Genomic DNA, 27,275 nt, shown 5'->3' with positions numbered 1-27,275 from the left:
AGGGGGCAGGCGGGTGTGGAGGACTCCCTGGTCCTGAATGGAGTAACTGTGCACCTGAAGGACCAGGTGGGCAGCCTGGGAGTCGTTTTGGACTCACTGCTGTCCATGGAGGCACAGGTTAATTCTGTGTCCAGGGCAGCTGTCTACCAGCGCCATCTGGTACACAGGATGAGACCCTCCCTGCCCGCAGACTGTCTCGCCAGAGTGGTGCATGCTCTGGTTATCTCTCGCTGGGACTACTGGTAAAGTGAGATGAACAAAGCAACCCCAGAGTCGGCCATGACTGGACCTAATGGTCAGGGGTCCCTTTACCTTTACACCTGTGGGTACCCTTTATAACACCACTAAAGGCCGACTCTGGGGTTTCAGCGCTCATTTCGCTTTACTGGCCGAGGGAGCCGGCGTACAGCTTCCGGGTCATGTGGCCAGCAGGACTAAGCCGCTTCTGGCGAACCAGAGCAGCGCACGGAAACGCCGTTTACCTTCCCGCCGGAGTGGTACCTATTGATCTACTTGCACTTTGACGTGCTTTCGAACTGCTAGGTTGGCAGGAGCAGGGACCGAGCAACGGAAGCTCACCCCGTTGCGGGGATTCGAACCACCGACCTTCCAATTAGCAAGCCCTAGGCTCAGTGGTTTAACCTACAGCGCCACCCGCGTCCCTTGACCCGCAGGTATACTGAATCACAAACAATTTCGGAAAATTTAAAGAAAGGGAAAGGCAGGCCGTTGGTGGCTGTCACTGCCACTAAGTCATGCAACAAGCAGGGAGTCTCTCCCGGCCCTGTGTGGAGATGCCGTCAGGGGTTGAAATGGGACCTTCTGCATGCCAAACAGCTGCACTAACCACTGAGTTTTGTCTGCCCTTCTGCTAAAAGGAAAGCAAGATCATGGTTCTGAATAAATCAGGAGGATGGGAAGCTGCCGCCTCCTGAGTCAGATCCTTGGTCCATCTGGTTCAGTTCAGCATTGTGGAGGGCGGGCAGGGGACCCCCCCCCCCCGGAATCTGCATCATGTAACTGCAAAGTCCAGCAACCTAAGCCTTTTTCTTCCCGCGTGCTATAGGTCTCGTACGACGTGAACGGCTTTTGCGAACGGAACCGCGATGTGCTCTTTACGGACCTCATTGAGCTGATGCAGAGCAGTGAGATGTGAGTGGGGCAGGGTGGGGAGAAAGGTGCCCCTCGAAAGCAAACCTCCAGCCCCCTTGCAACAAAAATTCCTTCCTGGAACTCATCTCCGCCCTGCTAGCATGTCCCTTCCGGATGGCGTTTCACACCTGGAAGTTGCAGGTTTGAATCCCAGCTGAGTTAAATGTCTCCTGGGTGATCCTCAGTCTTCCCCATCTGTAAAATGGGAAGATTTAAGCGATGTCAGGAGACGGTGTTCGAAAGTGGTACCTTTCTTTGGGGCCATATGAGACATTTCCTACAAGGGAAATGACGGCCCTTAATGTTTTTTTTCTTGTTGTCCAAAGCCCATTCATCCGAGATCTCTTTCCTGAAAACCTCAACGCAGAGAAGAAAGGGCGTCCCACCACGGCTGGCAGCAAGATCAAGGTAGTGTGGCTTGGCAGCGCATGCGGAGACAAGGAAAGAGTGTGTGTGTGTTTGTATATCCATAAGGGCTAGGATTCTCTGCTTTAAGAAATACAATTATGCAGCAGCTGCTATATCAGACTGCAGCAGGAAAGGGAACAGAAAGGAAGCAAGCATTGGCTCCACTTCCCCTGTCCTTATTGCTTGCTTAATTTTTCCTCCCTCCTCCCCATCCCTTTTCCTTTTGTGCTGTGACTCCAAAAAAAAAAGGGGGGGGGAATTAAACAGAACAAAACATTTTATTTTCTTTCCACCTCCTCCCCTCCTGGGAAAAAATTAAAGAGACAAGCCAACGACCTGGTCAGCACGTTGATGAAATGCACTCCGCAGTACATCAGATGCATCAAGCCGAACGAGACCAAGAGACCCCGCGACTGGGAGGAGAGCAGGTGGGGCAGCTGTGGGGCACATGGGGCCGATGGGGTGGGGGGGTCTTCAAATCAGTTCCTGTTCTAGAGATGAAGAGGGGGAATGAGGGGAGACAGTATGACCCCTCCAAAATGACACATGAAGAATAACCAGTGTAGCTGCAGGCAAGGATGGTTTTTAAAGGGGATTTAATTAAATTTGAGGAGACTTGGATTCCAGGCAGTTCAGGGGTGATGATGGGACTTGCAGCTCACCAACATCTTCAGAGCTGCTCAGGTTCCCAGTTCCCTGCTTAAACTGCCATAATAACAAGGACAGTGGTGTGATAAAAGGGATATTTAATTCCCCCTACATTGATAAGTAATGATAATTTTTTATTTATACCCTGCCCATCTGGCTGGGTTTCCCCAGCCACTCTTGGCTGTCCCAATAGAATATTATTATTATTATTATTAATAAAGTGATAAAACATCAAACATTAAAAACTTCCCTAAACAGGGCTGCCTTCAGATGTCTTATTAAAGTCAGATAGTTGTTTACTGCCTTGACATCTGATGGGAGGGCGTTCCACAGGGCGGGTGCCACCACTGAGAAGGCCCTCTGCCTGGTTCCCTGTAACCTCACTTCTCGCAAGGAGGGAACCACCTGAAGGCCCTCGGAGCTGGACCTCAGTGTCTGGGCTGAACGATGGGGGTAGAGACGCTCCTTCAGGCATATTGAGAAGGTGCCCTGGTATTCTGTTTTAAATCCCCTACAAACTTCTAACTGGGTTTAAAATGAGTCGAATGAACCCATTTCAACATGGCGGGAGTCACCAACGTGGTGCCGGTGGGTGTTTCCTGGGAGCCACAAAGCTCCCTTTGCTCCCAACACACACTCATTGCTCCCTTGGTTGGGAGGGGATGAGGCTGGATTTGTCATGCGAAAATTTCACGGAATGGAAGGAGGAAGTGGGGGGAAGGGGCACTCTGTCCCATTTTCTCTCTCCCCTCTATGGTCTTTCCGAGGCGAATTCTTTGACCCAGATCTTTTGGAGTAGCAAAGGACAGGAGTGTGGTGTCTCTCAGTGCGTGGGGGCTAAGTCAGAGGGGGAAGAGAAGCAATTGGGTGGGTACCCACAGCACTCTCTCAAACACCCCTATGTGCTCAGTTTGAGGAGGATGAGAAGCTTATTCAATATAATAGCTTTTAAAAGAACCTCCATGTCCAAGAGCACTATACCCCTGAATGTCACAGACAGTAGTGACAAAGGAGAGCTTCTTAATTCCCTCTTGCCCGTGAAACTCGGATCCAGCCAAGGGCCTTTTTGCCTCTTCTGCTCTTTCTCCCATAAATTGGGAGGGGAACCCCGCTTTCCTCTTTGTGACATAGCCCAATCAGTTGTAACGAATGGCTCAATGGAACTTCTGTGCCCAGGAGCAGTCTATCTTTGAACAGCTGTTGCCAGAAGGTCAGGCAGTCTCTCTCCCCCCGCATTCCCCCAACCTCCCATTTGATCCAAAAAACTTAGCGCCTCAAACATAGACGTCTACTCTGCCTCATCCGCAGTTTGTACGAAAACACTCGAGTCTGGGTTAGGTGTGACCGACAGGGCCACATACCCAAGGAAATCCAAGCCTACCATAGTGTTAAACAAGGTTGCGTCCTTGCACCTACTTTATTCAACTTCTATATTAACTCCTTAGTAGGAAATATGGAGAAAGAAAATGCCCACCCCTGAATTGGCTGGTACACCCCTGCTGGTTCTCTTATATGCAGATTAAGCAGTTCTAATTTCCTTCTCCTATGTAGGCCTCAGAAAACTTCTAAGATCTCTCACTGTTTATTGTAATGCCGAACAATTAACAATTAACTATAGCAAATCCAAAGTTATTGTGTTCTCTATGGGAAGGACGATAAGAGGCTGCTTCTGTTGTTCTTGTGGCCCTCAATTTCTGCTCCTTCCCCCAGGGTGAAGCACCAGGTGGAATATTTGGGCCTGCGGGAGAATATCCGGGTGCGCCGAGCCGGCTACGCCTACCGCCGGGTCTTTCACAAGTTCCTCCATAGGTGAGGCTTTGTGTGCTGTGCTGTGTCCTTTCTGGGGTTGCCAACTGACCAGAGGAAAAGCCCGCCCTACTCTGCTCCTGCGCCTTTCGACGGAAGCTCAGTCTTTGTGGGCCATCACGGAAAGCTTCCCCTATTGATGGGGATGAAGCCTTGGACTATGCAGAAGCAGCCGAAGGGAAGGAGGCGCCGGTCAGAAAGGGCCGGACCGTTCCCAAAACCTGTTTCCGCCCTCCCCACTTTCACATGTACAAACCCCCGTAGGCACATTCTCTCTTTCTCTCTCCCAGGTACGCCATCCTGACCCCAGAGACATGGCCATTGTGGCGTGGGGACGAGAAACAGGGCGTGGTGCACCTGATGAAATCTGTCAACATGGACCTGGACCAGTTTCAGCTGGGGCGGACGAAGGTCTTCATCAAAGCTCCAGAGTCGGTGAGGGCAGGAGGGAGGAGCAGAGGCTCCCAGGGGGAAGTCAGGGAGGAAGATGGCTGTGCTCAAGTTCCTTCCTTCCTCCTTCCCTCCCTCCCTCCTTCCCTCCCTTTCCTTCCTTCCTTCCTCCCTTCCTTCTTTCCTCCCTCCCTCCCTCCCCCTCCCTTCTTTTCTTTCTTCCTTCTTTCCTCCCTCCCTCCCTCCTTTCCTTCCTTCCTTCCTTCCTTCCTTCCTTCCTTCCTTCCTTCCTTCCTTCCTTCCTTCCTTCCTTCCTTCCTTCCCTCTTTCCTTCCTTCCCTCTTTCCTCCCTCCCTCCCTCTCCTTCCTTCCTTCCTTCCTTCCTCCCTCCCTCCCTCCCTCCCTCTTTTTTCTTCCCTCCCTCCCTCATCTTTCAGCCTTAATATAAGAGCAGCCTTTCGCTTGATAAGGCCAAAGGCCAGCTACTCCAGCCCCCTGTCTCCCAGTGGCTGACCAAACACCCCAGTGAGAAGCTGAGATGGGTCACAAGTTCCAGCTTCCAAACATTCTCCCGCCCTTAAGTCTGAAAAGTTAAATTGGTCCCTGCCTGTTCCAGGTTGGAGCTCATTTCATTTACATTTACATTTTCATTTTTCCAACTCTGCAATTCTGCGAAGGATCCCTATGGGAGGCAAGAAAATGGCAGCTCCTTCTGGAGTCTGCTGACTCCTTCCTGCCCCTGGCAATGCCGCCCCGATTGATCTCCCTCTCTTCTCCCCTTCCCTCCTTCTCCAGCTTTTCCTCCTGGAGGAGATGCGCGAGCGCCGTTACGATGGCTACGCCCGCGTCATCCAACAGGCGTGGCGGAAACACGTGGCCGTCCGGAAGTACATTCAGATGAGGGAAGAAGGTGAGCTGTTTTCTAGTTGACCCAGCTGAGCTGGAGCATCCCTCATTGCTCCACAAACATCCCAAAGGAGGAGCCGTGTGGCCAGTGACACCAGCACTTGAATTACGGAGGAGGGGGCAGAGAAGGCTTTTGTGACAGCACCCTTGACCATTATTTTAGCTCCATTAGTAGAGCATGAGATTCGTTGATCTAAGGGTCCTGGGTTCGAGCCCAGTGTTGGGCAAAAGACTCCTGCATTCCAGGGGGTTGGACTAGATGACTCAAGTGGTCCCTTCCCACTCTGCAGTTCCATGAGTCTACGGGGGCCCATATGTGTCCAAAATCAGGTGATGTGAAACAAGGGTTCGTAGCAATTTTTCTCCGCAATTTGAACTCTGGGTAGCGCAGTGCCCCAAAAGTGCGCCTAAGGTGAAATATACTCGGAATCCTGTAGTGATTTAATTGCAGCTTGTAAAACAGTGATTTAATTTCTGCTTCCCTCCTGGAGCCTGATTGGTCTTTTCCTGCAAGCCAATCAGTTGTTGCATTCTAGGATCCTACTTGCCTATTAATCTAGGATCCAAACTTAGTACATAACAGCAGGGCTTAGCCGCTGGGTTGTGTGACTACTGGGAAACTGTCTCTGAGCCCGCACAGAGTGCCTGGCCGCAGCTAGGCCTAGCTTCTTTCTCGCTTGTGTCTTGCAAAGCGTCCAACATCGTTCTGAACAAGAAAGAGCGTCGCCGGAACAGCATCAACCGCAATTTCGTGGGCGACTACATCGGCTTGGAGACCCACCCTGAGCTGCGCCGCTTTGTGGGCCGGCGAGAGCGCGTGGATTTTGCTGACACGGTTGTCAAGTATGACCGGCGCTTCAAGGTGAGCCAGGATACTGCCAGAGTCCTTTTTTGTGGCCATCTTTCTGCATGCATTTTCTGCAACATTTTACTGTTGTTAGCTGCTCTGAGCCTGGCTTCGGCTGCGGAGAGCGGGATATAAATAAATTATTATTATTATTATTTATAGCCCCGTCTTTCTTTCTGAGTCCTGCCCTGTTGCCTGGGCTCTGCCTCCCCGTCGGAGGCAGTAAACATTGCTGAATATTGTTGCAAGCATTTTCCTGAACCCACATGCGTGTCCAGCACTCATGCAGACCCTACAAAGAAGTTTGGGATCTTCTGCTAGAGTTATGATGTTCATCTGTTTATGAATATGTCTTTAGCCTTTATCCTTACATCCGCAAGAGGTTCTTACACAAAGGAATGCAGAAAGCTTGCGAGAACAGGAGGGCTGGACTAGGTGGGCCACTGGTTGGATCCAGCCAGCCCTTCTTAATTTCTTACAGAACCTCCAGGCCCAGTGGCAGTCTATCTAGGTTCCAAAACTCTTTGGGATGTTTGGCCAATGTGAGAACCGGGCTGGATGTTCTTGTTGTTGTTTAGTCATTTAGTCGTGTCCGGCTCTTCATGACCCCCTGGACCAGAGCATGCCAGGCACTCCTGTCTTCCACTGCCTCCCGCAGTTTGGTCAAACTCATGCTGGTAGCTTTGAGAACACTGTCCCACCATCTCGTCCTCTGTCGTCCCCTTCTCCTTGTGCCCTCCATCTTTCCCAACATCAGGCTCTTTTCCAGGGAGTCTTCTCTTCTCATGAGGTGGCCAAAGTATTGGAGTCTCAGCTTCACAATCTGTCCTTCCAGTGAGCACTCAGGGCTGATTTCCTTCACAATGGATCAGTTTGATCTTCTTGCAGTCCATGGGACTCTCAAGAGTCTCCTCCAGCACCATAATTCAAAAGCATCAATTCTTTGGCGATCAGCCTTCTTTATGATCCAGCTCTCACTTCCATACATCCGTAAGGGGAAAACCAGAGCTTTAACTATACGGAACTTTGTTGGCAAGGTGATGTCTCTGCTGGATGTTCTTACGACCCGTTTTTCATAATTTCCCTGCAGACAGTGAAGCGGGACCTGATCCTGACCCCCAAGTTCCTCTACTTGATCGGCCGCGAGAAGGTGAAGCAGGGCCCAGATAAAGGAGCCATCAGGGAGGTCCTGAAGAGGCAGATCGAGGTGGAGCGGGTCCAGTCAGTGTCCCTGAGGTGAGCGATGACGACAGTGGGCTGTGGGGGGGGGAGCAGTTAGGGAGTTGTGGGGAGGCTGGAGTATAGGAGCTCCTCCTTCCATAGTCAACAGGGGTGGCCCTCCAAGCATCTCTGCCTGGCCCTCAAAATCCTCCCCAGTCACTTCTTTTGCGCCCCAAGGGTTCTAGCCGACACTAGCCTTACTCAGAGTAGACCCACTGGAATGAATGGACACGTTGATTTCATTGGGTCTGTTCTGAGTGTGTTTCTGGCCACATTCACACCACATGTCTAAAGAGCTGTGCCAACCAACAGTTGTGGCTTCCCCCAAAGGCTCCTGTAGTTTAAAGATAATAATAAATAATAATAGTTTAATAATAGTTTAAAGGTGATGAGAATTGTTAGGATACGCCCCACTATTCTCCTCACAGAGCTACAATTCCCAGAGTGGTTCAACAACCAATCCCTCTTCCTTGGGGACTCGCGGAACTGTAGCTCCATGAGGCGCCCTTGACAAATGGCAGCTCCCAGAATCCTTTGGGGGGAAGCCATGACGGTTTAAAGTGGCTCTGTTGTGATTGACTCTGGCCTGAATGCGCTCTTGATGTCGATAATATTCTTAAGGCTAATTTGTTTCCCACCGTTTCTTTTAAGAAAAACATTTTTATTAGTAATTCTAACATAGCATTTTATCAAAAAACATATCATCCTTCAATCCCCCCCCCTATTTTTTCCCCTCCCTTCTCCCCAAAATATAGCCCCCCTTCCCCTCCCCCCCTTGACTTCCCTCAGCTCCTCTCTCTGGTTTATCAACATATGTTATTCTCTGCATGTTACAAAACTGTACAGATCCTTAATTTATCTATCTAGATGTTATCAATAAGAAGTTGGTGAATGTTTATTCAAAACCTGCCAAGGAGTCCAGTTCATTTTGTTGTTTCTTTAAATACTTTGTAAAGGGTTCCCATTCATCTTTAAAATCACAGTTATCCTTGTCATGTAGTTTCTGTGTCAGTTTTGCCAATTCTGCCTAGTCCATCAATTTCTCTTGCCACAGTTCTTTGGTCGGGATTTCCTCGTTCTTCCATCCTTGTGCTATTAAGACTCTTTCCGCCGTTGTCGCATACATAAAGATATTTTTCATTTTCCTTGGCAGGTCTTTTCCTACAATCCCTAACAAAAATGCTTCAGGCTTTTTGACAAATGTTAATTGGAACATTTTCTTCAACTCATTATATATCATTTCCCCCACAAAAATTAATTTTACTACAGTCCCACCACATATGATAAAAGGTCCCTTTTTTTTCTTTACATTTCCAACACATATTTGAACTGGTTTTGTACATTCCTCCTAGCTGGACTGGTGTTATATACCATCTATATATCATTTTCATATCATTTTCTTTCAACAAGGAGCAATCTGTAAATTTTGCTTCCCACTGTTTCTTAATGTTAATATTTTAAAATTAGTGTAACGCGCCCTGGGACATTATGGTGAAAGGTGGGTAAGAAACTGAAATAAGAATAATACAGTTCCAGGATCGGAGGCAATTTGCTGGATATCAGTTGGTGGGAATCGCAAGTACGGAGTTTGACCCCTGGGAGGACAGAATTGCTGGACTAGGTGGTCTAGCTACAGGGCTCTTCTGATGTTATGATGGAACCTCCAGTCCGGAGGCAGTCTACCTCGATTCCTAGGTTCAGAGAGGTGTTTGGGACTCTCTCAGAACAGGATGCTGGACTAAATGGGTGTCTGGACCTGATCCAGCTGCAGCAGGCAAGGCTCTCCTTTGGCTTTTTAAAGTCCTTACTCTCTTTCTGTCTCCCATATTCTCTCGCCCAAGCACATTGCAGGACGACTTCATCATCATCCACGAGCCCCAATACGACAGTGTCCTGGAGTCGGTCTTCAAGACAGAACTGTTGAGCCTACTCTACAAGCGCTACGAAGAGAGGACCCAAAAGCAGCTGCCAGTCAAGTTCAGCAACCAGTGAGTAGCCGCGCTGCTCCCTTGAGAGTATTAGTTAATGGTCCTGTGGGTTTGGACAAGACGAGGCCACGTTTATTAATTTATTTTACATTTTTAATTCCATCCTTTCTCCGAAAAAATTCAGGGTGATGCGTGCGGTTCATGCAATAATAATAACAACAACAACAACAACAATTTTTTATTTGTACCCCACCCATCTGGCTGGGTTTCCCCAGCCACTCTGAGCAGCTTCCAACAAGGATTAAAAATACATCATAGTTGTTTATCTCTTTGACATCTGGTGGGAGGGCGTTCCACAGGGCAGGCGCCACCACCGAGAAGGCCCTCTGCCTGGTTCCCCCCATGTTATCCTCACAACAACCCTGTGAGGTAGGTTAGGAAGAAATATAGTGGGTGCTCCAAGGTCACCCAATGACTGCTATCTTTTAATATATATCGTTTTCTCATCTCTCCCTCTCCCTGTCTCTGTTTTTTCCTCTCTGCTGCCCCAGGCTGGAGTTCAAGGTAAAGAAAGACGGTTGGGGTCCCTGGGGGGCCGCTGGATCCCGCCAGATCCAGTTCCAGATCTGCCAGGGGGACTTGACTCTCCTGCGCAACAACGGCAAAGTGCTGGTGGTCAGCATCGGGCCTGGCTTGCCCCGCAACGCCCGTGAGTCTGGGACAGTTCTTTAATTATTTCATTTATGTCCTTTAAATTTCCCCAGAGAACCCCAAAATACATTCTGAAAGCCCGTACACCCCTCCCCACATACAATTTATAGCAGTGTGCCTTTGCAAAACACGCTCTTATTAAGTGACCCACCAAAAACCTTTGGAACTAGTATTTCAAATTCGTTATTTCAACCCTCTATCTCCCATTTTGCGTTGACGATATCGGGATGTAATGACTGCCGGCTGAAGGTCTTTGGGGGTGTGGATTGCCCTCTGACAGTGCCGGATTTACGTGTAAGCTAAACAAGCTATATCTTAGGGCCCCACTCTCTTGGGGGCCCCCCCCCCAAAAAAGGAAAAACTGGGTGTACATTTCCAATATAAGATAAATAAATATAAGATCAATAAAACCTACATACAGCAACAGTGTTTTGTGCTGTGTATGGACCTATTAGGTCCATAAATTACCATATAGCATAAATTCAACACAGAAAACAGCGACAGTTTGTTGTTGACAAAGGACAGCTGGACATATAAAGGGCCCCATTACCTTCAGTAGCTTAGGGACTCATCATAGCTAAATCTGGCCCTGACCTCCGGCGAGCTTTTGAGTCGGACGGCGCTGAGGCCACCTTTAAGGGCTGCTGCCCCTGCTGGGTGGGTTCCCAGGGGATCGGGGCCACCTCCCCTCCGAGAGCTGACGGTGGGACCCCCTGATTTCAGGACCTACCCGGAAAGACACCAGGAAAAGTCGGAGCCTGGGCAGGGGAACCTCACCTGGCTGGAATGTGCCGAACACAACAGGTAAAAAATGTTTTCTTCTGGGGGGGGGGTCTTGTCTAAGATGGGGAATAGAGGCAGGATTGGAGGAATTCAATTCCCCCCCACACACACACATGGGCATCCAAGAACATGCGAAGCTACCGGCGATACAGGGTTGGGCTGGATGTCCTTTTAAGAACCCATTCAGGTTCATCCTGCCCTGTATTGTCTCCTCTTCCAGGGATCAGGCCAGGTGGGGAGGGGGATTCTCCCAGACTCCCACTTGTGGCCTCTTCCCAGCCTTGGCCTGCTGGATGTCCTGGATTCGAATTCAGACATCTCCAGGTTTTAAAAGGCCAGGTTAGGAGAGCTGCCTGGATCCCAGAAGGGCTTGCCTCTTCCTGACAACCTCAGGAGAAGAGACACCTTTATTGCATGTCAAGTTAGGACCTGGCGCTCCCTCCAGATTGGATTAAACTACGGCTTCCATCACCGTCTCTGACCATTGGTCCTGCTGGCTGCCGAGAGCCCCACCAGCATCTGAAGGGCAGCTGTTTGGGGAAGGCTGTGTTACAGGGGATGCTTTGGCTGTTTGCTGTGAGGATATTCCAGAGCGGATACTCAAGAATTCAGGAAGCCAGGGAACAAACTCAACTCCTAAAACCCAAAACATTTGGGGTGTTTTAAAAAGGAGCAAACCAGCTAGATAGGTGGGGTATAAATAATACAACAACAACAATAATAATAATTAATGTGCTCAGGAACTGTGAAGAAGAATCTACCAAAGCTGCTGAGAACTTTGATCTGTTTTTAGTAGCTGTAACTTTCTGTATGTTTTAAAGCATCGTTTTGCATCATTATAGATTTTATTGTTTTGTGAACCGCTTTGATGCTTGCTTACAATCAAGCGGTGCGTGGATTTTATGAAATAACCAACCTGCCAAACGGCGACCCACGTTCCCCTTGCAAAGGGTCAGGCGTTGACTCTCTCTTATTTATTCCCCCCTCCCGGCAGGGTCAAAGTGGGGCAACCGTGGGGGTGGCAATGCGGGGACCAGGCCCCCCTTCCAGCAGCGCCTTTCGATGACCAGGCAGGTCAGCATGGAGCAGCCCAGTTTGCCCCGCCAGGGGGCTAGCCCCAGAGCGAAAGTCCTGCCGACTCAGCTGAACCTGGATTTCATGAACGTCCCGGACCAAGGCGTGGCTGGGTGAGCGAGCTCGCTTGACGTCGCACCTTCCTGATGCTAGACTGAGACTTTGCTTCTCTCTCACACACACTCTGGATTACAGAACTAAATCTTGCCTTCTCTGATTTTCCTGCTCATTGCCTGCAACTCCTTTGCCCAAACCATTTGATTGACAGTTTTATGGGGACCAGTAGGCTGGAAAAAAACAACACCACCCCAAAACCAGAAAAACATATTGCCTTACAGCTCAGGTCTTTGGCAAGCTCAGCAGTTTGCCACTTTGCCGTGTATCTTAGGTCTTAATTCTGTGTTTCCTTACTCTCTGGGCCATGAAAAGAGCCAGCTTGTGGGGACACGGGTGGTGCTGTGGGTTAAACTACAGAGCCTAGGACTTACTGATCAGAAGGTCAGTGGTTCGAATCCCCACGAGGGCGTGAGCTCCCGTTGCTCGGTCCCAGCTCCTGCTAACCTAGCAGTTCGAAAGCACACCAAAAAGTGCAAGTAGATAAATAGGTACCACTCCGGCAGGAAGGTAAATGGCGTTTCCGTGCGCTGATCTGGTTCGCCAGAAGCGGCGTAGTCATGCTGGCCACCTGACCCGGAAGCTGTACACCAGCTCCCTCGGCCAGTAAAGCGAGATGAGCGCCGCAACCCCAGAGTCGACCACGACTGGACCTGATGCTCAGGGGTGCCTTTATCTTTTAACTTGCATATTTTGTTGTTTTAAGGACTCTTGTTTAGGCCAGGAGACCTGCAGCTGTCCCATAATGGTCACTCACCGTTTGCCATGCTTGCTGATGGGTCTGAAGGGGGTTGGACTAGATGGGGCCTGATCCAGATTGCCAGGCTGCTCTTAGGTCCTTCTGGAACCTCCAGGTCCAAAGGCAGTCTATCGAGATTCCCAAGTTCCAAAGGGCATTTGGCCACTGTGAGGACAGGATGGTGGCCTGATCCGGAAGGCTCTTAATTTCTCAGGAGTTGTCGTTCAGACCCATCAGGAGGGCCAAAGGCTCTCCCCACACCCCACCAGCTTTGGAACGGGCTTTCCTTTCTGGCCAAGGTTGGGATGTGGCAGATCATTTCAGCAGAATTAGGTGGGAAAGGAGAGCTTCCGTTTGCTGCAATCCTGACGCTGACCTCTCTTTTCTCCAGCCTCCAGAGGCGCCTGTCCAAGGAAGCAAAGCCCATCCCAGGAGGAGGCCGGGCCAAGCCCAAGCCCAAACCGAAACCGCAGCCATGCCTCCCCCAGTGCAGGGCCCTTTACGCCTATGACGCCCAAGACACAGACGAGCTCAGCTTCAATGCCAACGAGTTCATTGAAATAATCAAGGAAGGTAAGCTTTCGGGGGTCTTTTCTTGGCGAGGTGCGTGTGTTGAATGGACCCTGTTTCCCTGCCCAACCTTGAGTTCAGCGGCTGTTGTCCAAGATAGCTACTGGAGCCTCCAAGTTCAGGGGCAGTCTGGCTCAGAGTCACATCAAAAACGAGATGGCAGATGAGACGGACTCATTATGGCCTGCTCTAGCGAAACCTGTATTTTTTAAATAAGGTCTACCCATTTTTCTTAGACATCTGGAGGGCACCACATTAGCCAGCCCTGGCTTATTTATTTCAACAATTTGTATACCACTTAATTGCCAGGGGTTGGAATAGATGACTCTTTGGGTCCCTTCCAGCTCTACATTTCTACGAATTACAGTGGTACCCCGGGTTACATACGCTTCAGGTTACATACGCTTCAGGTTACAGACTCCGCTAACCCAGAAATAGCGCCTCGGGTTAAGAACTTTGCTTCAGGATGAGAACAGAAATCGTGCTCCTGCGGCGCAGCAGCAGCAGGAGGCCCCATTAGCTAAATTGGTGCTTCAGGTTAAGAACAGTTTCATGTTAAGAAGGGACCTCTGGAACGAATTAAGTACTTAACCTGAGGTACCACTGAACAGGTGTTGTACAATAAACTTAATAAATAAGAGAGAAAATCAGAAATGACTTTAAATGCCTGCTGGAAATTTTTGAAAGGCGGCTTTTCAGGACAGTGGGGGCTGTCTAATCTCAGACAGAAGATCCACAAAATGTGGCTTCCGCAGTAATGAATGCCTGGTGCCTGGCTGTATCTATCAATTGTAGGTGATGACTGATTGCAGTTTCTATCATCTCTGCCCCAATTTCTATCATCCCTGCCCCAAGTGGCGGTGATGGGAGCTATGGCCCCAAAACATCTGGAGCTCCCCATGTTTGTTATCCCTGACATAAGCTCTCGGAGGCAGGTGGAACCTCTGTGTGCCAGGGCAGTCTAGCTGAGTACCAGGTGCGGCAGGTGGGAGTGCGAATGTTCTGCTTTTGGTGTCCTCTTATCCGCTGGCTCCTTCTGGGAAATTTGGGAGCTGTATGGGACTCTGATCCAGCAGAGCTCTCCCGATATCTGAGCTCCTGACTCTTATTCCGCTTGTTTGCAGACCGTTCCGGCTGGTGGCAGGGCCGCATCCGTGGCAAAGAAGGTTTGTTCCCGGGGAACTACGTGGAGAAAATCTGAAGCAGGCAGACAACTCTCTGCACTCTCTTCCTAGACTGCCCCCCTCCACCAGCTGCCATGGACTTTGCAGGCTAGAGAAGGAACTTTGGCCAGCAAAAAGAGCTGCTTCGTGGCTTGGGAGACACCTGCCTTTCTCTGTTCCATTGCACAAGGACAAGGGGTGTGTGTGTTTCTTTTATATATATAAATGGCTGCCTTTGAAAGCCATGACAATGCCAGCATGGCTGAACTTTGAAATCAAGAACAGGGTGGGAAAGCGCAGGTCTCCCTTTTTACCCCTCCAGTGGAAGGCGTTTTGTCCGTGAAAACGGGCAGCTTTTTGTTTTTAAGCTTCCAAGCAAGAAAGCCTGTTGTCGCAGGGGGAGCGGTTTGCATTCTGCATATGCACCATGACCGTACGGGAGTCACAGGAGCTCCCTGCAGAATCCTGCTGAGGCAAGCAAGCGCTGGCATTTAAGCAGGAGTGGGACCACAGAACCTGCGTGCAAAATAAATTATGTGCATCAGGAACCCTTTTCTGTAAATGGGTTTTATTTGATGAAAATGTGGGTCGCTGAATCCTGCCGAATTTCTCAGCAAAGGCCCTGCCCTACACCCCTGCAGTGCAGTCCCCACACATTTCTCAAACGGTGGGAGAGGCTTTCATTGCTTCTACTTTGGGAACCAGAGCAGGTAATCTGGGATTACAAATTCCAAGAAGCTTTGGAGGATAAATTGCGAAAGCTTCTTGGAAAGACACGTTGCCAACGGGCTCCTGCACCTTTTAACAGCTGAGAAAGGAATTTTCAGCAGGTGTGGCGTGAAGCAGGGACTGCACAGGCTGGAATTACCTGTTCTAAAAGTGCAGGAATGTCGTCGTGTTTTTGTTCCCATCGGGCTACCTTCGAAGGATCTTAGAACTGGGAGTTCCAAGGTCTGGAATAGCTTTGTGGTTGCAGGTTGCAGTGGTCAAAGTTGTAGAGAAAGGAAGTCTATGAGTTACATTTATTCGTTAATCTACATTAATTTTTGCTCTCTTTGGCCAAAATGGCTCCCGGGGCAGCTTATGTATGATCCATAAAAGCAAGGCAGCTATGAGAGGGTGTCTTCCGGAGACCTCTGTTTTCAGAGGCTGCGTGTGGAGAATCCTGGTGTTTGTGTAGTTGCCCTGCTGATGGGCACATGGCGGGGGTTTCTCTAGCCACTGTGGCAAACAGGGAAGTGCACTTGATGGAGGTTTGATCTGATCCAGAAGGACTCCTTAAGTGGAAAAAGAGGGGTGCATACTGGGAGCAAATGCCATCACTGGGACCATCATTGGGTCACCCCAAATTCACCATCAGATCACATAGCATGTCCATGGCTACGGACTGCACCAAAAAAATCAAGCACCCATTGTTGCCTGGGGCCGCAATGGCGCAAAAACGTGGTTACAAAGCACGGATCCACATGGATTCTCAGGATTTTTGCACTGGGCTACCCCAAACTCACCGTCAAACCACATGTCTGTGGCCACAGCATGAACCACAAAAATCATACATCCACTGTTTCGTTCAGATTTTTGTTCTTGTTTCCCTCCTCTAAAAAATAGGTGCGTCTTATGGAGCGAAAAATACAGTAATCACAGACAGGACAAAATCATGGACTGGAGGGAGCAATGGGGTCCCTCTTGAGAGATTTTACCCACTAAGATGTCTCTTGGCTCTGTTTTTCCCTTGTTGGAAAATAAAGCCATTAGTTTGAGTGAGCCTTAAATAATAAAATACTTCCTACCCCAGACAGGAGGACACACTCAGAGGTGACAGACCCACAAACGGCATCGCATGTTGGAAGCCCTCCGCAAAGCCCGCTTGGGTGCCGCACGGACGTTCTCAGTGAGCCAGGTTTAGCTCCAAATTACACGTTTCCTTTTTGAGACTTCCTTCCACGTCAGGACGGGGTTTATTACTCAGCCGAAGCCACAAAAGATGAGCTGGGTTAGTTCACAGAGGGAAGCAGGTGGTGAGAAGGTATCGTTTTTCAGTCCTGGCCCGTTCGCAGCCACCCTAGGATGGCGAAGGAGTGTATTGCCTCTGAACCGCCACTTCCAGATTTGCAAATTTTATTGCTTGCAAATTTTTGCTGAGACGCGGGGACTTTAAAGAAAGCTCTTTTGCAGAACTGTAGCTGGCACCACAGCCTCATGGAAAACAGTGACAGGATATTTCTTTCTTGCCCCCACCTCCCTCTGTGGAAGAAAGGAGCAATGGTAAAATCAAAGCACCAGGGATTAATTTCAATTAAGACCAGGTCTGGAGAGGGGTTAAACCACTAGAAGTTTTTAATTGCATTATCAGTACAGTGAAAGGAGTTAACCTGAGAGACTTTTTCAGTGACCAATTTTTTTTTTAATGTAGCATAATATTCAGTTCACAGTCGTGACCCCCTCTGAACCTCCCATGACCCTCTGTAATTTTTCACCTGCTAGAAAACAAATATACAGAATTCAGAGTCTTCTTTTTTTGTTTTTTGTTTTTTAAAAAGCCCACAAGAAATACCTAAAGGCACTGAAGTGCGTGCAAGGTAAGAAAAGAAAGGGGGGTAAGTTTGGAAGTCAATTTTCAATAATTACAAAGCAATCGATTCTCTTCCGTAGCCCCTAAAACGGTAAGAAAGTTCTATGAAACATCATTTACACTTTCAGCTATTATTTTTTTTAAAAAAATCTTTTTTCTTTAAATTAAAAGGGGGTGGGGTGGAAGATGAGTTAAGTAGGTGTTTAACAGAGATAAGAATTTGCCTAAAATAAATGAACACATTTTACTTAGGAGGAGGAGGAGGAGTGGGACAGGGGGAGAACCATCAGGGGCTTCTGGTGAACAGTTAGGAAGCTGAGTTCATCATACAAGATTCATGGAAACTAAACAGTACTGATCTTCCTCCTCCTCCTCACCCTCAATTCTGCTCTTGTGAAAAAGCTCATTTCCAAAAAGCATCCCCACATAATGGTAGAGTGGATATGATTATTTTTTTAAAGACATTATGAGGACCGCAACCACCTAGCTGATGTTACAGAAGTTCTGTAGGGGGAAAAAATGTGAATTTATTGTCTGGCTCCCTCTCCAGCCCTTATGTTGGATCTTCACTGCATTTCCCAAGCTGGACTTGAGGAGGAGACAAATAAGACAGAACAGAATCCCACGTCCCTGCTAGGGTGGAAATCCCACCTCTCAAATCTGCACCCAGCAGGATTGTGCAAAGTACCACTGAATATCTGGGGCTTTGAGCGTGCAGCTGTTGCACCACAGACAACCCACACCCTCTTACGCACTTCGCTAACCGCTCAGCCTCTCTTGCTTGGCATGTTTACTAGGAAGTAGGATCCCACTGGGTGCAGGAAGACTGACTTACATGCAGATTCAGGAGTGGGGCTGAGACCCATTGCGGAAGGTTGCCAAAACCAGTTCTGGCGCTAAGGGAGGAAAAGGCATTAAAAGCAGATGGTGGCAGAGAGGACGAGGGGAGCATTTGAACTCAGATCCGTAGGTCACAACAGCAGAGTGCTCTGCTCATCCTGCCCACAGAATCTACAACTCCACTGCCAAAGGAGGAGGAGGAGATGGGGAGAAGCCCAGTTCTATGAAGAGCCTAAGCAAGTGTGAACACAGTAATAAAAAGCATCCCTTTCTCTGGCCTACGCTCTTGCCTGCGATGCGTTATGGTTGGGATTAAAAAAGTTAAAACAGTCTAAAGATTGGAAACATAACTTTCAGCCACCCTACCCTTCTTCTTCTCCTCTGGCTCAGGGATGGGAAGCTGGTGGCCCTCCAGATATTTAGCTATGCAGCTTACTGTCTGAATAGCCCTATGGCCAAAAGGCGAGAGGCCTAAGGCAGGCAGATGTTGGGAACTACAACTCCCATCAGCCCCCAGCCATCTGGAGGGCACAAGGTTGGCAAAGGTTGTTTTAGAGCAGTGTTTCCCAAAGTGTGGTACCTGCGCCCCAACAGGGGTATGTGAAATGGTTTCAAAGGCTACACAGAATCTTTTTCCTTTTACTTTAGCACAGGCTTTTTTTTTTAAGCTGCAAAAAAACAATTCAAAGATTAAAAACATGATTATTAAAACTACACCCAAATTATCTTCACCTGAGAAGGGGCAAGCCAGGAAAACTAAACTTCTCAGGAGGGGAGTGAGATTATTTTAAGTTTGCGGAACAGTGACCTAGATGGGCCACAGTCAACTCCTCCTCCCTGCTCTAACCATTTGACAATTTAGGGCCTCTTTTCTATCTCTCCCCAAAACGAATTTAACGGATGTGCAAACTAATATTTTCAGAAACAGGACATTACAACACTCATTACCTTTTTCGTTTTTCTTTTTAGTTAAAAAAAAAGTGTATGTTAACAGATTTGTTTAAAGGACACACGCTGGGTTAATAAGCATTAGTGACGAGTCAAAGACAATAAAGAAAATCCAAGTTACTAAAATAATCACTTGTGCACATTATTATTTTTTAAAAAAGAGATCTACGAGACTCCCTTCCATGGTTTCCTTTTAGACAAAGCACAAAAGTACCCCCTCACACACCTTTACACATGATCTGATTGTGGGAGGGTTTTTTTAAAAAGCACAGAACTGCCGCTTCCCAAACCTTTATTGAATTATGAAGCTGGAGGCTCGACGTTTGTTAGAATAAAGAGGCAGAACTGTATGCTGTTTTCTTGGTCACAAAACCTCGGAATGATCATCTACAGAAGAGACTTCAAGTTCTTTCTGGAGGCAGTGGGTTTTTTTGAGGTGGAAGGTGAGGGCAGAGACTCAAGATCATGATTAATTGCTAAATCAGCATGATATAGACAAACGCCCCCTTTGGCAGTGAAGTTTGTCAATACATGATTAACGCAGCCGATCCAACCGCCAGGGGAGGCTGGCATACCATTAAGTGTCGACAGAAAGGATGGAGAGGTGTGTTATATATTTGCACAAAGCTTTGATTTGTTTGTTTTAAACACAGGTCATTGACCTTAATCAAGAGACTGTCCATCGTAAAATTCTCTCCCGAGAGATCCCCACTGAAATTGGACACGAGCGAAGGAAGAGCACAGGCCCAAAACGTCCCGGCGGATTGAGAACGGGGTCAAGCGAAGCCTTCCTAACCCTTTTGCAATTAAGGGCAGAAATGGGGCACCAGCATTTTATGCGAGGGGTGGGGGGGAGGGGGCAAGCATTTGAATCCCCCAGCTGTAGCTGAAAAAGTTACAGCCGTGCCGATGTATCTGGTCACTACAGCTGCCTTTTCGTTTTCTGTTAAGGGTGGAGGCAATATTAATCATCCCCCTCTGCCTCCCGTCCACACCTCCTCAGCAATGGATTTTCCGGGCCACCAAATATTAGGAAGTTATTGCTGTGGATACACACCACCCATTTTGAACCTTCTGGAGGTCCCCACCACCACCCTTAAGCTGACACACAAACACACAGAGCCTCATCTGCCTCCTAACCCCCGGTTTCATTCTCCGTTCAACCCTTGGGAAAAGCTGGAAGACGTGGCACGTAGTTTGGCAGGTAGGTCTGGGATGCAGAGGGCAATGACTGCTGACCAGTGCGAGACTGGCACCCCAGATAAACCCCAATCCCTGGTCTGGATTCTCATCCACACAGCACACACTGTGAGCCAAACACCAATAACGCTGGGGGTTATGTGTGTTTGGTTTGCTTTTTAAAACTCTGCCCCTTGGAATGGCTTGGAAAGGGTAGCGCTAATGTAGGAAAAAAGGAGTCAGTATTACAATCAGGGCGGAGGGAAACGCCGTGCTTCGGAGAGGCGGAAGAATCGACCCAGGATTCCAACTGAGAAGGGTGAGGGGAGAACAGAGGCACTAACCTGTAGCTAACTGCGACTTCCCGTCCTGCAGCTGCGAACATGATTTAAAAAATAAAAATGACGACAAAGCAGGAAAGGTGAGGCTGAAACGAATCCCTCTTTTCGAGGAGGGAAGAGAAGAACTAAAACCCAGGAAGCTTTTGGAAATCCTGGAAGGGAGAAAAGAGGGGGGTTGGAAAGAGTGGGAGGGGGCAAAATCAGAGGGGAGGGAGGGAGGCGGTGGCAGCACCGAGGGGGCAATGCAACGGGGTCATGCACTGGGATGGGTTAGTGCCCCTGTGCCCCTGGGCAGGGAGGAGGAAGAGGAAAGGAAGAAGAGGAGCATCGCGAGGCTTCGCCTGCCTTTTTCAGTGACCAGCAAGCAAAGCCGATGGGAAGTTCTTGCCAGCAAGGGCAAGGCAGGCACCCCTGCGTGCAGCAGCTTTATTCCACTGGGGCTCGAGGTCCTATTCCTCAGCACCACCAGATGTAATGCTTCTTCCTTGCCTTCTGCCCCATGGTGTAACCCCAAACTGAAGGAGTTTTTAAAAAAAACAGTAACAAGACACCCCACAACCGAGGTTCCAAGCCAACAGCAGAGACAGCTGCTTATAAATAAGGCTCCTTGCCGCCCCCCCTTTCACAATCACAGCTTATTAAGAAGTGAGGCATTGGGGGGGGTTCACCACTGCTCCCACCCAGACCTCGGGGCGCTGATCAACCTCCGACCGCTGTCCCTGGGTGGCAGAGCCCCCATGCACACACTCCTGTCTCCCCAAAAACTAGTTCTCTGCCCCCACGTTCTGCCGGGCTTTGATGAAGGCCATTCCGTGGGTGCGGAAGTGAGTCTTGAGGTTGAGCTGGGTGTCGAAGCCCTTGCCGCAGACGGTGCAGGAGAGCTTCCCCTCTTCGGCTGGCGGGGAGCCTTCCTCGGCGTCGCCCCCCCGGGGGCTGGAGCCCCCCGCATCGCCCGACCCCCGCTTCTTCTTGTGGGTGATGAAGCGGTGGCGGTTGAGGGAGACCTGAGAGGTGAAGCAGAGCCCGCACTCGCGACACTGGTGGGCGCTCTCCCCTGTCCTGTGCTGGGGGATGTGCTCCTGGAAGTCGGCCGCTGAACACGCCACGTAGCCGCACTTGCGGCAGTGGAACTTCCGGTCGCCCCTGGGGGTCTTCGAAGGCGGGGTGGTGCTGTCCGGCTCCTCGCTGCACGAGTCCCCTTCGTCGGAGTGCTTCCGCTTCCGCCCAGACGCCTGGGGGGGGGGGGGGGAGTCTTTATTTTTATATATACAGTGGTACCTCGGATTACATACGCTTCAGGTTACAGACTCCGCTAACCCTTCGGGTGGTACCTCGGGTTAAGAACTTTGCTTCAGGATGGGAACAGAAATTGTGCTCCGGTGGCACGGCAGCAGCAGAAGGCCCCATTAGCTAAAGTGGTGCTTCAGGTTAAGAACAGTTTCAGGTTAAGAACGGACCTCCGGAACGAATTAAGTACTTAACCCGAGGTATTACTGTATACCGTATTTTTCGCTCCATAAGACACACTTTTTTCTTCCTAAAAAGTAAGGGGAAATGTCTCTGCGTCTTATGGAGTGAATGCGTGGTCCCTGGAGCCAAATTGCCCAGGGGCAAAAAGCAGGTCATGCTTTTTTTTTTAAAGTGGGAAGTGAGTGTTGAAACAAAGCCCCTGATCGTTTGCCGATGGGGAGGGGGGAGATAAGGGACGCTAGAGGTAAAGGAGGCTGCCTGGGAGGGGGAGGTAAAGACAGCAAACTTGCAAAGGGAGGACACAGGAAGACTAAAGCAATGAGGAGAGAAATTAGAAGAAAAGGAGGAGCAAAAAACTGCTCCAGCTAAGGAAAAGACACTAAGGCAAACAAGAGGGAAGGGGGTGTTGAAAGGAAGCAGCTAAACGGTGGGATTGGAAGAGAGATAAGGGGCACTAGCGGAGGCTGCCTGGGAGTGGGGACTTAAAACCCCATGGATCCTTAGGATTTTTGCATTGGGTCATCCCAAATTCACCATCAGATCACATGGCTGTGGCCACAGCATGAACCACAAAAATCACACATCCACTGTTTCATTCAGAATATTTTTTTTCTTGTTTTCCTCCTCTAAAAACTAGGTGCGTCTTATGGAGCGAAAAATACGGTGTGTGTGTGTGTGTGTGTGTGTGTGTGTGTGTGTGTATAAAGGCTTGGTGTCTAGCATGCCGTAGGGCTGATCCTGCTAGCCATGCAAGCAAGAATAACATCATGAGCATCTTTGCTTCTCAGCGGATAAAAACCAAGAGGCAGCGGCATGGTTCTAGTCCTCAGGGCTGAGCAAAGGGGTGGTGGGGTAGACCTGGGGAGGTGTGTGGCAAAGATTCGGGACGCAGAGATGAACTGAACCCTACTGGGCAGTACAATCCTGACCAGGTGCAACAGCAGGGATCATAGAGTTTGTAAATTAAGAATTAACTCTGTTGTCAGAATGGCAGCCCATGGTCCGTGTAGCTCAGCACTGCCTGCAGTGAGCGGCACAGGCTCTCCAGATTTTCAGACAGGGGGTGTCCCCTGCATGCCAGGCAAGGGCTCAGTCACTGAAGAATTCACCCTCCCTTAAAAGAAAAGCAAGATTCTAGTCCTCATGCAGGGAAATAGCAAGATGGGAAGTGGTTTTGCATCGAGTCAAGGCATTTGCCACCCCCTGTACCTGCGAGTTCCTGGCACCCATGCGGGTGATCAGCACCTCCTGGCTGCGGGTCTCGTCGGTCACCTTGATGCCATGACGCACCTCAATGTGTTTCTCAAGGATGAGGCGGCTGCTGAAGGTACGCTTGCCTTCCGTGCAGTACCTGGGGTAGGAGGAGGAAAGGGGGAGCAGTGAGAAGCCAGTAGAGGTGGTGTCCCGGCCTGGAAGGGGAAGGGAGATGGGTTTATATCTTGATTTTATTCTGCAAAGCACCCTGAGCCCCTCGGGAATAGGGTGCTATATAAATTCAAAAAATAAAAATAATAGACAGAAGGCTGTTCTGGTGGCTGCTTTACAAAGTGCTTCAGGAGCAGGCTGGGAAGAGAGGTGTAAAGCTCAGAGTGCAGACGAGGAGCTTCTGTTCCCCTTACAAGATCTAGATCTGTAAGTTCATTGGGGCAGGGCCTGGCATTCTCAGCATACTCTCTCACCCCACCACTGCCCACTGTGTGTTCTGTACTTTTTGTCAGGACTCCTGGGACAAACATAGCTGAGGGCATTTCACAATTCTACACGTTATGGGATTCACCTCGGGGTGCTGAGAAGTCCCAAATTGCTTCCAAAACAAGTTTATTGTCTTCAGGACGTGGTGGGAATATCTCCAGAGGCCTCCACTCCACCCTTCCCTGTGCCGTCAACGCTTAACAAAAATTACCTTGAAATCATCTAAAATCTTACCACCAGGGCAGCTGAATCAATTCTACAGAAGCAAACATAAACACATACTGCCTGATTTTGCAGCAGAGGGCGCAACACACCCACAGGAAAGATGGAGCGTGTGAAAACACACACACACACACACACACACACACACACACTGTACATGCTGCCTGACTCGCCAACCAGCCCAGAGGCCAGGAGGATGGGCTCCTTCCATACCGGCAGGGGTAGACACGTTTGATGCCCTCATGGTTCACGCGGACGTGTCTCCGGAGGCTGGGGTAGGAGCAGAAGGATCTCTCGCACAGGTGGCAGGGGAACTTCTTTACGCACTGTGGGGTGGGGGTGGGGGGCAGGGACCACAGAGAAGAGAAGCCACAGAAAGAAACTCATGTCAAAATAAGTGCAAATGTCACCACCAGCACCTCTGCCCCAAAGCCCAACCCCTCTAGTCCTCTAAACCCGGCATCCGCAAGGGCAATCTTTTTTGCTGCAATTCTCCCCTCTGCTTCCATCCCACTCCCTGTAAGCTCTTGGAGGGGCAGAGACCTGCCTCGTACCTGATTCAGTACAATGTAAAGGGAAAGAGGAGAGTTGTGATCCTTTTGAGGTATCCCCCAGCCCCTGGCCAAATTCTGTGCGACTGCCATAAAACTTAGGGAACAGGCTGTACTACCAAAATGATTAAGGTTTTAAATGACAAATTTAGGTTATATTTTAGTGATCAAGATTTAAAATATATTTTTAACTGCCGCTATATCCGAATTGTCTCTGTTATATCCAACTGCAATTCAATGTATTCCTGTTGTGTTTTATGATTTTCCTGATATTGCAAGTGAATAAGTGGAACTGGTCTGTGACCGTAATAATAAAATTCTATCCCCAAGCCCCTTCATTTTCCTCCCGTGTCTTTTGAGTTTTAGATTGTGAGCCTCCTCGGGGCAGAGACCTGTTCTTCTGTTCTTAGCAGAGCACACAGAGGGGCATGGCATTATAGGAACGAAGGAGTTTCCTCCGCCATGAAGTTCTGTCCCTTCTGCCCCGCAGATGCCACTCAAGGTACTTCTCCCTGGGCCTTTTAAACCCAGAGATGCTGGTGACGGTCCCCCCCCCCCTTGCCATCCTCCCCCTGCCGCCCGCAGCTCCTCCCTCACCTTCCCGTGGATCTTCTTCATGTGCAGGACATACTCGTCCCTCTCCGGGAACCAGGAGTGGCAGATCCCGCAGGTGCAGCCGTTGCTCCGGGAGCGCCCTCCGCTCTCTGACTTGCGCTGGAAGCGGCCCCGCTTGCTCTTCCGCAGCTCCGGGGAGCTGGGCGGCTCCTCGTCTTCCGAAGAGGACGATGACGACTCCGAGAGTTTGGAGACGGGCGGCGGGGGCTCCTCTTCGGCCGGCTCCTGCTTGGGGGTGAGCGGGGCAGTGACTGGCTTCTTGGCGGGGTCCTCTTTGGGTTTCTGGGGCTGGTGGGTGCTCTGGCGCCGGGAGGGAAGGAGAGGCAAAAGGTTTAGAGAAGGGCAACAAAAACCACCGAGGGGATGGAGCGGATTCCCCTATGAAGAACGGTGGCAGCTTCTGAGGACTTTTCAGTTTGGAGTCAAGGCGAGTTAAGGGGCGAAAGGATAAAGATTTGTAAAATGATGTACGGCATAGAGAAAGTCTTTCCTCCCTCTCTCCTAATACTAGACCTCAGGAACGGCCAGTGAAGCTGAACGTTGGAAGATTCAGGATAGTCAAAAGAAAATAATTCTTCACAGAGCACATAGTTACAGTCAGGAGGCCGTGATGGCCACTAACAATACGATACGATAATCTTTATTGTCATTGTCCCATACAGAACAACGAAATTGAAAAATCTACATAAGACATTCAAAACCCAACAAACTTGCTATCCCAACCTGGTTAGCCACGAGAAACTCTGATACTCCATTTTTAAATACAATATACTCCCATACAGGCTCCTTACACTGCGTTTAAAACCAAAACCGCATTTGGGTAGAAACTGTTTCTCAGGCGGCTAGTGCTAGTCTTTATAACCCTGCACCTTCTTCCAGAAGGCAGAAGCTGAAAGAGATCATTTCCAGGGTGCACACTATCCTGCGCTATCTCTGCAACTTTCTTATGGCACCTGGAAGCATAGATTTGATCCAAGGTGGGAAGAGCGCACCCAATTATTCTCTCCGCAGTCTTTACAACATGGATGGCTTCGAAAGAGGATTCGGCAAATTCATGGAGGAGAAGGGTATCAAGGGTTACTAGTCATGCTGAATGTGCTCTGTGCCTCCATGGTTAGAGACAGCAATGCCACTTGCTGTGAACTACAGGAGAGGGTAGGGGGCTCTTGTGTTTGAATCCTGTTTGTGTGTTCCCCGCAGGCATCTAGTTGGCTGCTGTGAGAACGGGTTGCTGGACTAGACAAGCCACTGGCCTGATCCAGCATGCTCTTCTTACGGTCTTAGGAGAAGGTGGCTGGACTGGTCAACACCATTTCCCAGCTTCACTTCATGGCTGGGCAGCAGGCGAGTGGAGGGGCTCTTTGCATGCAAGAAGAAGAAGAAGAAGAAGAAGAGTTTGGATTTGATATCCCGCCTTTCATTCCCCTTCAGGAGTCTCAAAGCGGCTAACATTCTCCTTTCCCTTCCTCCCCCACAACAAACACTCTGTGAGGTGAGTGGGGCTGAGAGACTTCACAGAAGTGTGACTGGCCCAAGGTCACCCAGCAGCTGCATGTGGAGGAGCGGAGACGCGAACCCGGTTCCCCAGATTAGGAGACTACCGCTCTTAACCACTACACCACACTGCCCTGCCAGCTGCACCCCTTCCCCAAAGTTAAGCTCTGGCCAGACCTCACCTGGAGTACTGTGTCCAGTTCTGGGCACCACAGTTTCAGAAGGACACTGACAAACGAATGTGTCCAGAGGAGGGCAACCAAAATGGTCAAAGGCCTGGAAACGATGCCTTATGAGGAACGGCTAAGGGAGCTGGGCATGTTTAGCCTGGAGAAGAGGAGGTTAAGGGGTGATATGATAGCCATGTTCAAATATATAAAAGGATGTCACATAGAGGAGGGAGAAAGGTTGTTTTCTGCTGCTCCAGAGAAGCGGACACGGAGCAATGGATCCAAACTACAAGAAAGAAGATTCCACCTAAACATTAGGAAGAACTTCCTGACAGTAAGAGCTGTTCGACAGTGGAATTTGCTGCCCAGGAGTGTGGTGGAGTCTCCTTCTTTGGAGGTCTTTAAGCAGAGGCTTGACAACCATATGTCAGGAGTGCTCTGATGGTGTTTCCTGCTTGGCAGGGGGTTGGACTCGATGGCCCTGGTGGTCTCTTCCAACTCTATGATTCTATGATTCTAAGTCTCTCTTCTGAGATCTGAGCAGCTCTTGCTCACTCTTCCAACCTTATCTTTGTAAACACGAGGACCAGCAATTTCCCCCTCTCTCTTTTTAATGAAAGCTGCAGTGCTTGGGAGCCAGGATTTTGCAGCCAGCGGCCGTGAGGATTAGAAGGAATGAAAGCTATGGTTCTCAGGAACCTGAAAACAGTATCATATTCCT

General features: G+C 49.5%; 2 protein-coding genes across 4 annotated transcripts in view; one reads left to right on the top strand and one right to left on the bottom strand.

The window, feature by feature from the left end:
* The window catches only part of LOC310833158 (unconventional myosin-Ie-like), a 45,998-nt gene extending 30,990 nt beyond the window's left edge, over positions 1–15,008 (top strand). For both annotated transcript variants that reach the window (XM_083715585.1, XM_083715586.1), the window contains exons 15-28: positions 1,067–1,152; positions 1,479–1,560; positions 1,882–1,988; positions 3,919–4,017; positions 4,305–4,449; positions 5,200–5,314; positions 6,003–6,172; positions 7,248–7,393; positions 9,220–9,366; positions 9,858–10,015; positions 10,741–10,821; positions 11,795–11,987; positions 13,119–13,300; positions 14,422–15,008. In XM_083715585.1, the coding sequence (XP_083571711.1) occupies positions 1,067–1,152; positions 1,479–1,560; positions 1,882–1,988; positions 3,919–4,017; positions 4,305–4,449; positions 5,200–5,314; positions 6,003–6,172; positions 7,248–7,393; positions 9,220–9,366; positions 9,858–10,015; positions 10,741–10,821; positions 11,795–11,987; positions 13,119–13,300; positions 14,422–14,498 (1,788 nt within the window). In that variant the 3' untranslated portion in view covers positions 14,499–15,008. The remainder of the gene's footprint in view (positions 1–1,066; positions 1,153–1,478; positions 1,561–1,881; positions 1,989–3,918; positions 4,018–4,304; positions 4,450–5,199; positions 5,315–6,002; positions 6,173–7,247; positions 7,394–9,219; positions 9,367–9,857; positions 10,016–10,740; positions 10,822–11,794; positions 11,988–13,118; positions 13,301–14,421) is intronic.
* A 1,771-nt stretch (positions 15,009–16,779) lies between these two features.
* ZNF687 (zinc finger protein 687) overlaps positions 16,780–27,275 on the bottom strand; it is a 35,567-nt gene continuing 25,071 nt past the window's right edge. For both annotated transcript variants that reach the window (XM_083715512.1, XM_083715513.1), the window contains exons 6-9: positions 24,873–25,190; positions 23,938–24,050; positions 23,020–23,161; positions 16,780–21,572 (exon numbers count right to left, since the gene is read on the bottom strand). In XM_083715512.1, coding sequence (XP_083571638.1) covers positions 21,105–21,572; positions 23,020–23,161; positions 23,938–24,050; positions 24,873–25,190 — 1,041 coding nt within the window. In that variant the 3' untranslated portion in view covers positions 16,780–21,104. The remainder of the gene's footprint in view (positions 21,573–23,019; positions 23,162–23,937; positions 24,051–24,872; positions 25,191–27,275) is intronic.

Source organism: Podarcis gaigeae (assembly GCF_964106915.1).
Source record: "Podarcis gaigeae genome assembly, chromosome: 16".
Taxonomy (NCBI): domain Eukaryota; kingdom Metazoa; phylum Chordata; class Lepidosauria; order Squamata; family Lacertidae; genus Podarcis; species Podarcis gaigeae.
The sequence above is the reverse complement of the archived record's forward strand: the minus strand, read 5'-3'. Positions and strand labels throughout refer to the sequence as shown.